We start from the raw sequence: 16,486 nt of genomic DNA, 5'->3' as shown, positions 1-16,486 counted from the left end.
TTTGAGTAAGTAGAAGAAAAGAAGGAGGAATGTAAATAACTTATATCTGTGATAGTTAAATCAGGGCTGATGTTAGAAAAAAAATTCAAGCTGTTTTATAGACTGTGTTGAACTCCATTTTATTGTAATTAGTACAGAACCCTATATGTGTCTTCAGAATCTAACTATTGGCACTTTTATTTTCATTTTTATCTCACACATTTATATTTTGATCTTTGATCCCCAACCATTCAGCCTTGCCTGGAAATTCATTTTTAAAAGGCCCTGTCCCGCAGAGCAGATATATGGCCTCCTGCAGCGTGAGGTTGTGGCCTTAACTATCCTATTGAAAAGGAAGTTTGGCCCAGCAAATACTCTGAATGCTGCTGCTTCTGCTTCTCAAAGGATATTTAATCTACAGTCTAAAGCACTCTACATGGCCTACTCTTCAGCATTTCAAATGGAACTGGAATTCCAGTGCATTGAGATCCTGACTTACAGCACGTTTAAGTAAACTTCTGGTTACAACAATAATCAGATTCAGAGTTTCAAAAATATATCTTAAGATTCTGGTTATTAAATCCAGGGCCAGATAGCTATTTGAAGTCACAAGCAGCATTCTGTGGAGGTAGTTGGCTCTGCAGCATTGTTACAAAGAATAATTTAACAACTCTTTCTTTTGTATTTAAAATGGAGCTTTGGTCTTGACTCTTTTGATTTTGTCTGTGCTTTGCACTGAATTATCTTGGCAATGCTTCTACTGTTCTCAAATTTATTAATTGTTTTGTCCAGCACTTAAAGACAGTCATTTTGTTTTTGGTTGGAGAAGGATTTCTTGGAGTATAAATTTTTGACCTCTGTAATCTACAAAAGTTTTTAGATCTCTTAAATAAAAGAATTATCAAAAGTTGTCTTTTTGTTGCACTGTAGTATTTTTATTCTCAGCATCTCGTGTGTGCCAAACTTAAAAATATTATATTACTGGCTGTTACAAAATTTAATGAGAGAATCTTTACTTGGAATAGTCTTGGATTACATTTTTTTCTGTCAGAATGTTTTTAGGTATAGTTGCCTGACCTTTTTACACTAGACCTGTAGTGACTTCATGTAATTTTATAGCTGAACTATTCCATTCTGTACTGGACTTTTTGAAAATGGTAAAGAAGTATGCACAAGAAAAGGATTTTTACATCAATAATTTACTGTTAAGGGGCAAAAAACCACAAGATTTACATATCAACTTTACAGCAATTTAAAACTGTCCAGTAGGTGTCACCATCTAATAAAAAATAATATGCTTTACTCTTTACTGCATATCTTAATCTTTAAAATATGGAGAGAAAATTTGTTTATGAGATTATTATTAATAAAACTCCACGTTGCACTTCCTTTTTCTTTTCAAAGGTAGCACCAGGAGAGCTGTGCATAGTTCAGATTTTTCCAGGATCTTCCTTGCCTCAAGATTTTATAAAGCATGATACATGAAAAGAGTTATCAGGTCAATTTTGCATGCTTGGCAGCAGAGGAGATAGCCCTTATTTAAAATAATGTAACTGAAAATAATTGACATTGCCTTTTAACATGTAAATATTTAGTTTTTATTTTATTTGTCAACAATAAATGACGCAAGGGAGGCTGTTTTGAAAATAGTAATTAGAGCGACTGTGATATCAAATGCCAGCTACATTTACAAAATCACTTATATCCAGCCACTTGTGCCTCAACCTCTCTAGCAGCAGAAACATCTGCCCTAATTGTCGCAAAAAATAGATTTTCAGCTATAAAAATCATTCATTTGTTACTAAATGACATCCATCATCATGCTTTCAGTTGAGAAGGATAGTATTAATTATTACATGCTGTTTGTTGTGTAGTTGATGTAGTTATAGTTATAACCATAGTCGTATCTCTCAAAAGTATGTAGGTCCTTACAGCATGTGCACTTTGGGTGTACACATATTGCAGAGCAGCCAGTGAGGGAGTTCTCCTTAACTAGAACTTTCTGGCTAATTCTTGCCAGGAGTGTGACTGACACTTGGAGTACTTGAAGCAGCACTGGGACTTTGGCACCCATTTCTCCCACATCACACTTCTGACAAAGGCCAGTTGGATTTCTGACAATTTGGATACAGCTAGACACCCAGTGTGAAAATTCCTTGGGCACTTATCTTTCAGTTGAACCTCCTAGATGATTCCCCAAATGGCTATTCATGTCCACCGAAGCTTTTGAACATTTTTGCCTTAGGCTGTATCCTTTATATACAATTACCAGGCTTCTAGAAGCCTTAACATGCAGGAGCAGAAAAAAAAATGTAATCTCATTTACTCAAAACTTCTATCAGACTTCATAGATAAATCAGAAGTAGTATAATACATTTTGATATTTTCCTACAATCTTAGTTTGCCTCATTCATAATGTCTTTTACTCACATATTGACTCTCTTATTCACCTCCCATCTCCCCCCCATATTCTCTCTTCCTCTTGTTTGTTCCATCTATTCTATCTCTTGCAAAATGTTTTATTATTTTGTTGTTGAAAACTGAAGAAAACAAATAATAAACTTCTATGATTTGTGTTTTGTACATCCAGAAATGTACATAAATCATATTACTAAGTCACAAAAATCGGAGTTAAATATTCAACAGTTATTCAGTACACTTCTAATTAACAGATCCTTCCCATTCTGAAGAAGATGGAATGTTTATTTCAGTATTTCACACACAAATTAATTCAGAAGATTATGACCACAATGAAAAGCATGCTGTACAGGGTAAGCCCTTATTACCGACCTATAATTATGTAATAAATTATGTAATGTATTTTGGAGTGAATGAGTAAAATCTTCCAAAAATCAAGGCTGAAAGGGAAGCATTGTGTGCCATATACATGTTGGAAAAAATAACATTCCCATGATGTATATAATATTGGAAGATTTACCCAACATTGCTCAGGTCCTTACATTTTGTTTTTTGGAAAATAAAATTCAAACGTAAATATTTCATTTGCATCATTGCTCTGAGATGGCATCTTGGGGCTAGCTGAAAGCGCCTCTTCATGGCTGCTGCAACTCCAGCAGGTAAAGACTGGGGAAGGGTGCATGTCTCTTTGCTGGGGCAGGTCCAGGTTTGTATGAGCTATGTCAATTGTGTGGCTTATGTCGAAGCTTATTTTAGCTTTTGGTGCTGTCTACACAGCAGGAAGTATGAGTTAGAGGTGGGCAAGAGGCTGCCAGTGGGCTGGATTTGGCCCGCCAAGCCACCAGATCTGTCCCGCAACCCCCTTGCCAGAACCCTCAGGCAGAGATCAGTTCATGTTTTAGAAAGCCAGCTGTTCTCTGCTCCGGTCTGCCTGCGGAGGGAGGAGGGAGACGTTTCCTGCTGTTCCCGTCCCCCAGCAAAATCTCTTAACTGCTATTGGCCAATCTCTCAGTTTCCGGCCAATAGGAGCCAAGAGTTTTTGCTGGGAGAAGGGGCAGCATAGGAAGCCTTCTCCCTCCCTCCTCGTCCCCTCTCCTGCCTCTTATGCTCAGAGAGGAGCCATGTGGAGCAGTGAGCAGCCCGCAGCCAGAGCTTGCCTCTGGCACCCCAGTTGGCATCTGGCACTCCCTTCCCCAACCCTCTGCTCCCCTATACCCCAAACCTTCTGCCTCTTCCTGTACCCATACCCTCTCTCAGATCTGGCACCCCAATTTCCTTCCCCAGATCACAAGCCCCTCCTAGCCGAGGTCACATCCCAAAATCCTGCACCCCAGTCCTCTGTCGTAGGTCACAACCGCCTCCTTCACCCAAACTCCTTCCTAGATCCCATTCTCCCTCCTGCACCTCAGTCCCTCACCCCAAGCGCCCCTTTGCACCCAACCTCCATTCCAGAACCCACACCTCTCCATTAATATCCTGGAGGAGTGTGGCCCTTGACCACTTTCCAAAATTTTGGAGTGCCCCCCCAAATTATTACCCACCCCAGAGTTAAAGCATTCTTCCTCCGACTTCCTTTACTCCTTGTGAATAGAAATCCTCCAGCTTGATATTATTTCAACATGATGTTGAAATAACTGCTTGCTGTGTATGTTATTTCAGAATAATATCAGTTTTCCAAAATAATGCTGCTTTGTAGACATAGCCAAAGATAATAGTTAATGCTTCTGAGATTGCTTCTGCTAGGTCTTTAGGCATCATAAGGTGAATTTCATCAGATGCTGCCAGCTTGAATATATCCCTGTTTTGATTTATGTTCCTTATCCCTTATTATTATTTATTAATACTAATTCATATGATTTTAATGGACAATGAAGCATATTTTATCTGTCTTGATGTTATCAGTTATTAGCTCTCTTTCCTTGATAAGTAGAGGACTGATTCTTTCATATATCTTTCTCTTGCTCTTAATGCCTTGTTGTCGAACCAGTTCTGAAGCAGTAGCCTCTATAATGGCTGCTGCTATAATGTACTAGTCTCACTCAACCAGCCAAATAGCCACATGTGGCTAGTGGCTAACATGTTGGACACCATGGTTAATGTATACAGAAAACCTGTTATTATTGAGCTTTATGTCTCTTGCTAGATGTAAGTCATTTTGTGCTTTAGCCCTTTTGATTGTATGCCTACATGCATGTGCTCTTTTGTATTCATCCTTACCTTTGTCCTTGTTTCACTTTTTGTAAAATTCCTTGTTGATTTTCAGGTAATTAAAGTGCTCATGACTGAGTCATATACTTAATATGAGGCACCATCTTCCCCTAGGTATTGCAATTATTAGACCTATGCTCTTAAATCTGACAGTTGATGCAAAGTGCAGTATTACCCATTCTCTAATGTACCTATTTTGGATCAATGTTCTCTTGCCCTATTTGGTGTCTTCAGACTTCATTAATCTCCTTCAGTTTTGTGGGGTTTTTTCAGTATTATTATGGTATAGACTGAACCTGTCTTGATGTTTGAGGCTCTCCTGACAAAGACCAATATCCTTGCTAGCTTTTTTAGATATTTCTGTTGTTTTGAAACTGTTGCTCATGAGGTACTATTATAGCAGGCATCAGTCCAGGTAGATTGAATTATGTTTCAGTGCCTGAATTCCTCCCTCTCTGAGATTCCGGTGGGTGGCATTGGACAGTTGCTCTTCTAATCAAATGGTTCTTTTCAGCGGGTATACATGACCACTAGGGGAGTAGTGAAATATTTTAAGTTGGCGTTGCCACTAGTATGCCAATGACACTCAACGCTACCAACATATTAAGTGATTCAAAATAATCTGGTTTCTTGGTGACTGGCTAAGATGGGAAACTGGATGAGAGGGGTTTGGCTAGATTATTCACAATAGGAGAGATGAGGTATATGTGTGTATGGGAGGTGTGCTAAGGAGGAGGTGATATTTGCTGTTTCTAGTCAGGCTTCTTAATTGTGGATTGGGTTGTAATCTTGAGGTCTTTTGCATTCTTGGCTGATCCTGGATTCCCAAGTAGTAGGAGTAGTTGAGAAGATAGGCCCTATGACAGCAAAGCAGAGAAGACTCTGCGGCTGTGTCTAGACTGGCCAGTTTTTCCGGAAAATCAGCCGCTTTTCCGGAAAAACTTGCCAGCTATCTACACTGGCCGCTTGAATTTCCGCAAAAGCACTGACCTCCTACTGTAAGAAATCAGTGCTTCTTGTGGAAATACTATTCTGCTCCCGTTCAAGCAAAAGTCCCTTTTGCGCAAAGCTTTTGTGCAAAAGGGCCAGTGTAGCCAGCTCAGATTTGTTTTCCGCCAAAAAGTCCCGATAGCAAAAATGGCGATCGGGGCTTTTTTGCAGAAAAGCGTGTCTAGATTGGCACGGACGCTTTTCCGCAAAAAGTGCTTTTGCGGAAAAGCGTCCATGCCAATCTAGATGTTCTGTTTTGAAAATGCTTTTAACGGAAAACTTTTCTGTTAAAAGCATTTCCAGAAAATCATGCCAATCTAGACGCAGCCTGCTTGACTATAAGTACCTGAGTACTCATAGTTAGTGGAATGATTGATGTGCTTAATATTACATTTAAGCCATTTACATGCTGTTTTGGATTGGGACCATAGTCTCTTTCCTCTGGTATAGACATCAGATTACAATCTTCCTTGGTGTATTTATTCCCACAACTATCCATGTCTCTGTCACTTCTGTATTACATGTTCTAAGTGGGTTTACCCTTGAAGGTCATCCAGACTTTGGCTAGCACAGAATGCAGTGTTAAGCACTTATTATACTTGTACTTGTGGACTGCACTGACTTCAGTGTGCATGCAAAATATTCATTTTTATCCATAAAATCCTGCATACTTTGGTTCCTACTTAGCTTCAAGATAATGTCTTTCCTATGCTCTGTAATAGCTATTTAAATGATTTTGGATGCTTTTTCCTAATAGGCCCTAGATTTGAACTCTGGAGGATTGGAAGCAGGTTTTTCTTCACTGGGGAGGCCCTCCACTTGCATGTTCACCTCCTTCATTGCTACTTGCACAGTCAGTTTTTTGGACTTTAATGTTGCAAAATCTCTTCATATATTATGACTTTGGTGTGAAGAAGTGGGTAGAACTTATATGATCCAAGGAGCTTTCTTTTAATTATTTTTACTGCATATTCTTTAATTTGTAATTCTTTAAAATACAATATATGTGCTCCCAAGGAGTGTGATAGTCAGTCGTTTATAAATCCAATGATAAGTAAGCACATTCTAGTTTTACAGCCAAATAATCCCCAAACCTGTGTCTAACCCCAGGATCAAAGGAAAAAAGAGACAACTGTGTTAAGTATGCAGGAGAACAGATTGATTTATAGAACATTAAATATGATTGCTTAGTTTTGCCACTTATAAATCTGCATCATTCCAATAGTTGTAAAAGAATTACCATTTTAAAATTATTAGAAGTCTCTGAATAGCACAGACCATATATTATTTTTAAGTGTTTTTTGAGAAACTGTTCACAAAATATTAAATCTGAATATAGCTTAAGGGTGATATAAATGTTCAGTCTCCTACTTTTTAAACAATCTTATTTGATTATAAGAATTTATCTTTAAATTTAATTTTCACACAATGTATTTAAGACTGTTACTAAGAAACCATATTTGTTTTATAGCTTGCACAGATTTAAGGTGAGTTTTGAAAGAAAAGTTGTTACAACAAAGGACTGTAGAACATCAAAGACCTCATCTGTTTTTCAGCTGTTTCATTTAAGAAATCTGCTAGAAATATTCCCAAATGCTTTCCCAAAAAAATCACTGCTTAATTTATCTAGTACTGGTGGTATAGTTCAAACAATAAGAACTTTAAAAAGAATTGATTTAAAATCATGTTAATGTGTCTAACATTTTTGAAGTCAGATGTCCATAAAAATTTTTTGGCCTTCACAAAACTATAATCTTATATAAGAAATAACTTTGCTAAATGGTCACCCTGAAAAACTTGCATTTGCCACATTTAACTGTTGAAATGGTTATAACTAGAGTTTCTCATGGTAAATGTAGGTAATACTTCTAATATTATAAATACAATAAATAATAGTGAAAATAGTAATCACTGATTTTTTTTGTCTATTGGAGAGTCAACAATCACATTTTGCAACTATTTTTTCTTAACTACAGATCGTCTAAATGAAATCGAAACAAGTGGCTCATTGAAAATAACAGAAAAAATACACCAAAAAAGTGAAACTAGAAGTAAAAATACTCAAGATTTTATTAAAAAGAACATTGAGGTATGTGTTAAGGTCTAACATTACTAAAGGATTAGGGAATTACTGATGTATACTAAAAGCATTGCCAAAAAATTACGTGATGGTGTACAGGCAGTCCCCGAGTTACGCGGATCCGACTTATGTCGGATCCGCAGATACGAACGGGGATTTTCTCGCCCCGGAGGACTGGAGCGGCGGGACGCCTGGTCCCGCCGCCCGCCTCCTCCGGGGCGAGAAAAGCTGCTCCCCGTCTCCCTGGTCTGCTGCGGGAGCCAGCAGACCCGGGAGACGGGGACCAAAGCGGCGCAGGACCCGGGGCCGGACCCGCGGCCGCTTCCAGATCAGCTGGCTTTGCTCAGCGTCTCTCTAGTCTGCAGACCAGGGAGACGCTGAACAAAGCTGCGCAGGACCCGGAGCCGGACCCCGGCGCTTCCAGCTGATCTGGAAGCGCCGCGGGTCTGGCCCCGGGTCCTGCGCCGCTTTGCTCAGCGTCTCTCTGGTCTGCAGACCAGGGAGACGCTGAGCAAAGCCGCGCAGGACCTGGCCGGACCCACGGCGCTTCCAGCTGATCTGGAAGCGCAGCAGGTCCGGCCCGGGTCCTCTGCCGCTTTGCTCCGCGTCTCTCTGGTCTGCTGGGGGGGACGCAGCTAGTGTGTGCCAAACTTAAAAATATTATATTACTGGCTGTTACAAAATTTAATGAGAGAATCTTTACTTGGAATAGTCTTGGATTACATTTTTTTCTGTCAGAATGTTTTTAGGTATAGTTGCCTGACCTTTTTACACTAGACCTGTAGTGACTTCATGTAATTTTATAGCTGAACTATTCCATTCTGTACTGGACTTTTTGAAAATGGTAAAGAAGTATGCACAAGAAAAGGATTTTTACATCAATAATTTACTGTTAAGGGGCAAAAAACCACAAGATTTACATATCAACTTTACAGCAATTTAAAACTGTCCAGTAGGTGTCACCATCTAATAAAAAATAATATGCTTTACTCTTTACTGCATATCTTAATCTTTAAAATATGGAGAGAAAATTTGTTTATGAGATTATTATTAATAAAACTCCACGTTGCACTTCCTTTTTCTTTTCAAAGGTAGCACCAGGAGAGCTGTGCATAGTTCAGATTTTTCCAGGATCTTCCTTGCCTCAAGATTTTATAAAGCATGATACATGAAAAGAGTTATCAGGTCAATTTTGCATGCTTGGCAGCAGAGGAGATAGCCCTTATTTAAAATAATGTAACTGAAAATAATTGACATTGCCTTTTAACATGTAAATATTTAGTTTTTATTTTATTTGTCAACAATAAATGACGCAAGGGAGGCTGTTTTGAAAATAGTAATTAGAGCGACTGTGATATCAAATGCCAGCTACATTTACAAAATCACTTATATCCAGCCACTTGTGCCTCAACCTCTCTAGCAGCAGAAACATCTGCCCTAATTGTCGCAAAAAATAGATTTTCAGCTATAAAAATCATTCATTTGTTACTAAATGACATCCATCATCATGCTTTCAGTTGAGAAGGATAGTATTAATTATTACATGCTGTTTGTTGTGTAGTTGATGTAGTTATAGTTATAACCATAGTCGTATCTCTCAAAAGTATGTAGGTCCTTACAGCATGTGCACTTTGGGTGTACACATATTGCAGAGCAGCCAGTGAGGGAGTTCTCCTTAACTAGAACTTTCTGGCTAATTCTTGCCAGGAGTGTGACTGACACTTGGAGTACTTGAAGCAGCACTGGGACTTTGGCACCCATTTCTCCCACATCACACTTCTGACAAAGGCCAGTTGGATTTCTGACAATTTGGATACAGCTAGACACCCAGTGTGAAAATTCCTTGGGCACTTATCTTTCAGTTGAACCTCCTAGATGATTCCCCAAATGGCTATTCATGTCCACCGAAGCTTTTGAACATTTTTGCCTTAGGCTGTATCCTTTATATACAATTACCAGGCTTCTAGAAGCCTTAACATGCAGGAGCAGAAAAAAAATGTAATCTCATTTACTCAAAACTTCTATCAGACTTCATAGATAAATCAGAAGTAGTATAATACATTTTGATATTTTCCTACAATCTTAGTTTGCCTCATTCATAATGTCTTTTACTCACATATTGACTCTCTTATTCACCTCCCATCTCCCCCCCATATTCTCTCTTCCTCTTGTTTGTTCCATCTATTCTATCTCTTGCAAAATGTTTTATTATTTTGTTGTTGAAAACTGAAGAAAACAAATAATAAACTTCTATGATTTGTGTTTTGTACATCCAGAAATGTACATAAATCATATTACTAAGTCACAAAAATCGGAGTTAAATATTCAACAGTTATTCAGTACACTTCTAATTAACAGATCCTTCCCATTCTGAAGAAGATGGAATGTTTATTTCAGTATTTCACACACAAATTAATTCAGAAGATTATGACCACAATGAAAAGCATGCTGTACAGGGTAAGCCCTTATTACCGACCTATAATTATGTAATAAATTATGTAATGTATTTTGGAGTGAATGAGTAAAATCTTCCAAAAATCAAGGCTGAAAGGGAAGCATTGTGTGCCATATACATGTTGGAAAAAATAACATTCCCATGATGTATATAATATTGGAAGATTTACCCAACATTGCTCAGGTCCTTACATTTTGTTTTTTGGAAAATAAAATTCAAACGTAAATATTTCATTTGCATCATTGCTCTGAGATGGCATCTTGGGGCTAGCTGAAAGCGCCTCTTCATGGCTGCTGCAACTCCAGCAGGTAAAGACTGGGGAAGGGTGCATGTCTCTTTGCTGGGGCAGGTCCAGGTTTGTATGAGCTATGTCAATTGTGTGGCTTATGTCGAAGCTTATTTTAGCTTTTGGTGCTGTCTACACAGCAGGAAGTATGAGTTAGAGGTGGGCAAGAGGCTGCCAGTGGGCTGGATTTGGCCCGCCAAGCCACCAGATCTGTCCCGCAACCCCCTTGCCAGAACCCTCAGGCAGAGATCAGTTCATGTTTTAGAAAGCCAGCTGTTCTCTGCTCCGGTCTGCCTGCGGAGGGAGGAGGGAGACGTTTCCTGCTGTTCCCGTCCCCCAGCAAAATCTCTTAACTGCTATTGGCCAATCTCTCAGTTTCCGGCCAATAGGAGCCAAGAGTTTTTGCTGGGAGAAGGGGCAGCATAGGAAGCCTTCTCCCTCCCTCCTCGTCCCCTCTCCTGCCTCTTATGCTCAGAGAGGAGCCATGTGGAGCAGTGAGCAGCCCGCAGCCAGAGCTTGCCTCTGGCACCCCAGTTGGCATCTGGCACTCCCTTCCCCAACCCTCTGCTCCCCTATACCCCAAACCTTCTGCCTCTTCCTGTACCCATACCCTCTCTCAGATCTGGCACCCCAATTTCCTTCCCCAGATCACAAGCCCCTCCTAGCCGAGGTCACATCCCAAAATCCTGCACCCCAGTCCTCTGTCGTAGGTCACAACCGCCTCCTTCACCCAAACTCCTTCCTAGATCCCATTCTCCCTCCTGCACCTCAGTCCCTCACCCCAAGCGCCCCTTTGCACCCAACCTCCATTCCAGAACCCACACCTCTCCATTAATATCCTGGAGGAGTGTGGCCCTTGACCACTTTCCAAAATTTTGGAGTGCCCCCCCAAATTATTACCCACCCCAGAGTTAAAGCATTCTTCCTCCGACTTCCTTTACTCCTTGTGAATAGAAATCCTCCAGCTTGATATTATTTCAACATGATGTTGAAATAACTGCTTGCTGTGTATGTTATTTCAGAATAATATCAGTTTTCCAAAATAATGCTGCTTTGTAGACATAGCCAAAGATAATAGTTAATGCTTCTGAGATTGCTTCTGCTAGGTCTTTAGGCATCATAAGGTGAATTTCATCAGATGCTGCCAGCTTGAATATATCCCTGTTTTGATTTATGTTCCTTATCCCTTATTATTATTTATTAATACTAATTCATATGATTTTAATGGACAATGAAGCATATTTTATCTGTCTTGATGTTATCAGTTATTAGCTCTCTTTCCTTGATAAGTAGAGGACTGATTCTTTCATATATCTTTCTCTTGCTCTTAATGCCTTGTTGTCGAACCAGTTCTGAAGCAGTAGCCTCTATAATGGCTGCTGCTATAATGTACTAGTCTCACTCAACCAGCCAAATAGCCACATGTGGCTAGTGGCTAACATGTTGGACACCATGGTTAATGTATACAGAAAACCTGTTATTATTGAGCTTTATGTCTCTTGCTAGATGTAAGTCATTTTGTGCTTTAGCCCTTTTGATTGTATGCCTACATGCATGTGCTCTTTTGTATTCATCCTTACCTTTGTCCTTGTTTCACTTTTTGTAAAATTCCTTGTTGATTTTCAGGTAATTAAAGTGCTCATGACTGAGTCATATACTTAATATGAGGCACCATCTTCCCCTAGGTATTGCAATTATTAGACCTATGCTCTTAAATCTGACAGTTGATGCAAAGTGCAGTATTACCCATTCTCTAATGTACCTATTTTGGATCAATGTTCTCTTGCCCTATTTGGTGTCTTCAGACTTCATTAATCTCCTTCAGTTTTGTGGGGTTTTTTCAGTATTATTATGGTATAGACTGAACCTGTCTTGATGTTTGAGGCTCTCCTGACAAAGACCAATATCCTTGCTAGCTTTTTTAGATATTTCTGTTGTTTTGAAACTGTTGCTCATGAGGTACTATTATAGCAGGCATCAGTCCAGGTAGATTGAATTATGTTTCAGTGCCTGAATTCCTCCCTCTCTGAGATTCCGGTGGGTGGCATTGGACAGTTGCTCTTCTAATCAAATGGTTCTTTTCAGCGGGTATACATGACCACTAGGGGAGTAGTGAAATATTTTAAGTTGGCGTTGCCACTAGTATGCCAATGACACTCAACGCTACCAACATATTAAGTGATTCAAAATAATCTGGTTTCTTGGTGACTGGCTAAGATGGGAAACTGGATGAGAGGGGTTTGGCTAGATTATTCACAATAGGAGAGATGAGGTATATGTGTGTATGGGAGGTGTGCTAAGGAGGAGGTGATATTTGCTGTTTCTAGTCAGGCTTCTTAATTGTGGATTGGGTTGTAATCTTGAGGTCTTTTGCATTCTTGGCTGATCCTGGATTCCCAAGTAGTAGGAGTAGTTGAGAAGATAGGCCCTATGACAGCAAAGCAGAGAAGACTCTGCGGCTGTGTCTAGACTGGCCAGTTTTTCCGGAAAATCAGCCGCTTTTCCGGAAAAACTTGCCAGCTATCTACACTGGCCGCTTGAATTTCCGCAAAAGCACTGACCTCCTACTGTAAGAAATCAGTGCTTCTTGTGGAAATACTATTCTGCTCCCGTTCAAGCAAAAGTCCCTTTTGCGCAAAGCTTTTGTGCAAAAGGGCCAGTGTAGCCAGCTCAGATTTGTTTTCCGCCAAAAAGTCCCGATAGCAAAAATGGCGATCGGGGCTTTTTTGCAGAAAAGCGTGTCTAGATTGGCACGGACGCTTTTCCGCAAAAAGTGCTTTTGCGGAAAAGCGTCCATGCCAATCTAGATGTTCTGTTTTGAAAATGCTTTTAACGGAAAACTTTTCTGTTAAAAGCATTTCCAGAAAATCATGCCAATCTAGACGCAGCCTGCTTGACTATAAGTACCTGAGTACTCATAGTTAGTGGAATGATTGATGTGCTTAATATTACATTTAAGCCATTTACATGCTGTTTTGGATTGGGACCATAGTCTCTTTCCTCTGGTATAGACATCAGATTACAATCTTCCTTGGTGTATTTATTCCCACAACTATCCATGTCTCTGTCACTTCTGTATTACATGTTCTAAGTGGGTTTACCCTTGAAGGTCATCCAGACTTTGGCTAGCACAGAATGCAGTGTTAAGCACTTATTATACTTGTACTTGTGGACTGCACTGACTTCAGTGTGCATGCAAAATATTCATTTTTATCCATAAAATCCTGCATACTTTGGTTCCTACTTAGCTTCAAGATAATGTCTTTCCTATGCTCTGTAATAGCTATTTAAATGATTTTGGATGCTTTTTCCTAATAGGCCCTAGATTTGAACTCTGGAGGATTGGAAGCAGGTTTTTCTTCACTGGGGAGGCCCTCCACTTGCATGTTCACCTCCTTCATTGCTACTTGCACAGTCAGTTTTTTGGACTTTAATGTTGCAAAATCTCTTCATATATTATGACTTTGGTGTGAAGAAGTGGGTAGAACTTATATGATCCAAGGAGCTTTCTTTTAATTATTTTTACTGCATATTCTTTAATTTGTAATTCTTTAAAATACAATATATGTGCTCCCAAGGAGTGTGATAGTCAGTCGTTTATAAATCCAATGATAAGTAAGCACATTCTAGTTTTACAGCCAAATAATCCCCAAACCTGTGTCTAACCCCAGGATCAAAGGAAAAAAGAGACAACTGTGTTAAGTATGCAGGAGAACAGATTGATTTATAGAACATTAAATATGATTGCTTAGTTTTGCCACTTATAAATCTGCATCATTCCAATAGTTGTAAAAGAATTACCATTTTAAAATTATTAGAAGTCTCTGAATAGCACAGACCATATATTATTTTTAAGTGTTTTTTGAGAAACTGTTCACAAAATATTAAATCTGAATATAGCTTAAGGGTGATATAAATGTTCAGTCTCCTACTTTTTAAACAATCTTATTTGATTATAAGAATTTATCTTTAAATTTAATTTTCACACAATGTATTTAAGACTGTTACTAAGAAACCATATTTGTTTTATAGCTTGCACAGATTTAAGGTGAGTTTTGAAAGAAAAGTTGTTACAACAAAGGACTGTAGAACATCAAAGACCTCATCTGTTTTTCAGCTGTTTCATTTAAGAAATCTGCTAGAAATATTCCCAAATGCTTTCCCAAAAAAATCACTGCTTAATTTATCTAGTACTGGTGGTATAGTTCAAACAATAAGAACTTTAAAAAGAATTGATTTAAAATCATGTTAATGTGTCTAACATTTTTGAAGTCAGATGTCCATAAAAATTTTTTGGCCTTCACAAAACTATAATCTTATATAAGAAATAACTTTGCTAAATGGTCACCCTGAAAAACTTGCATTTGCCACATTTAACTGTTGAAATGGTTATAACTAGAGTTTCTCATGGTAAATGTAGGTAATACTTCTAATATTATAAATACAATAAATAATAGTGAAAATAGTAATCACTGATTTTTTTTGTCTATTGGAGAGTCAACAATCACATTTTGCAACTATTTTTTCTTAACTACAGATCGTCTAAATGAAATCGAAACAAGTGGCTCATTGAAAATAACAGAAAAAATACACCAAAAAAGTGAAACTAGAAGTAAAAATACTCAAGATTTTATTAAAAAGAACATTGAGGTATGTGTTAAGGTCTAACATTACTAAAGGATTAGGGAATTACTGATGTATACTAAAAGCATTGCCAAAAAATTACGTGATGGTGTACAGGCAGTCCCCGAGTTACGCGGATCCGACTTATGTCGGATCCGCAGATACGAACGGGGATTTTCTCGCCCCGGAGGACTGGAGCGGCGGGACGCCTGGTCCCGCCGCCCGCCTCCTCCGGGGCGAGAAAAGCTGCTCCCCGTCTCCCTGGTCTGCTGCGGGAGCCAGCAGACCCGGGAGACGGGGACCAAAGCGGCGCAGGACCCGGGGCCGGACCCGCGGCCGCTTCCAGATCAGCTGGCTTTGCTCAGCGTCTCTCTAGTCTGCAGACCAGGGAGACGCTGAACAAAGCTGCGCAGGACCCGGAGCCGGACCCCGGCGCTTCCAGCTGATCTGGAAGCGCCGCGGGTCTGGCCCCGGGTCCTGCGCCGCTTTGCTCAGCGTCTCTCTGGTCTGCAGACCAGGGAGACGCTGAGCAAAGCCGCGCAGGACCTGGCCGGACCCACGGCGCTTCCAGCTGATCTGGAAGCGCAGCAGGTCCGGCCCGGGTCCTCTGCCGCTTTGCTCCGCGTCTCTCTGGTCTGCTGGGGGGGACGCAGCTAGTGCCCCCCTCAGCAGACCAGGGAGATGTGGAGCAAAGCCCGGGGCCTGTGGTAGAGCAGGTGGGGCGCTGCCAGTTGGTCCCACAGCACCGCTCCTTGGCGCTACTGGACCAACCTGGCAGCACCCCAGCTACTCTGCCCCAGGAGTCCTGATTCAGCCGCTGCTGATCAGTTTCAGCAGTGGCTGAATCAGGACGCCTGGGGCAGAGCAGCTGGGGTGCTGCTGGGTTGGTCCAGTAGCGCCGAGGAGTGGCCGCGCTACTGGACCAACCCAGCAGCACCCCAGCTGCTCTGCCCCAGGCGTCCCCAAGTTAGCCGCTGCTGAAACTGACCAGCGGCTGGCTACAGGAAGCCCGAGGCAGAGTTGCTCTGCCCCGGGCTTCCTGGAATCAGCTGCTGATCAGTTTCAGCAGCAGCTGACTTGGGGACGCCTGGGGTTCTTAAGTTGAATCTGTATGTAAGTCAGAACTGGTGTCCAGATTCAGCGGCTGAATCTGGATGCCAGTTCCGACTTACATACAGATTCAACTTAAGAACAAACCTACAGTCCCTATCTTGTACGTAACCCGGGGACTGCCTGTACATACATGTCTACAAATAAGGTTGGTTTCTTGATCAAGGAACATTCCATTATTAATGCTGGAAAAATTCATCTGGATTAAACGAACAACATTGTATTACATAAATTTGTTGCTCATTGCAAAGTGCTGCTGAGTATTCATCCTTCACTGCCCAAATTTGCAAATTAGGTCCCCATTTGCTTTAAGATGGTCATATAACAATAAGAGTTT

The 16,486-nt window shown here is 40.4% G+C and overlaps 1 protein-coding gene across 1 annotated transcript in view; it reads left to right on the top strand.

Moving 5' to 3' along the window:
• Window positions 1-16,486, top strand: part of FSIP1 (fibrous sheath interacting protein 1) — a 195,800-nt gene that overhangs the window by 24,485 nt on the left and 154,829 nt on the right. The window contains exons 6-7 of the mRNA XM_089778464.1: window positions 2,652-2,750; window positions 7,572-7,684. Coding sequence (XP_089634590.1) covers window positions 2,652-2,750; window positions 7,572-7,684 — 212 coding nt within the window. The remainder of the gene's footprint in view (window positions 1-2,651; window positions 2,751-7,571; window positions 7,685-16,486) is intronic.

The sequence above is a fragment of the Pelodiscus sinensis genome, chromosome 5 (genome assembly GCF_052426305.1).
Source record: "Pelodiscus sinensis isolate ZL-2025 chromosome 5, ASM5242630v1, whole genome shotgun sequence".
Lineage (NCBI taxonomy): Eukaryota > Metazoa > Chordata > Testudines > Trionychidae > Pelodiscus > Pelodiscus sinensis.
Note: the sequence above shows the minus strand (reverse complement) of the source record. Positions and strands in the feature narration are given on the sequence as shown.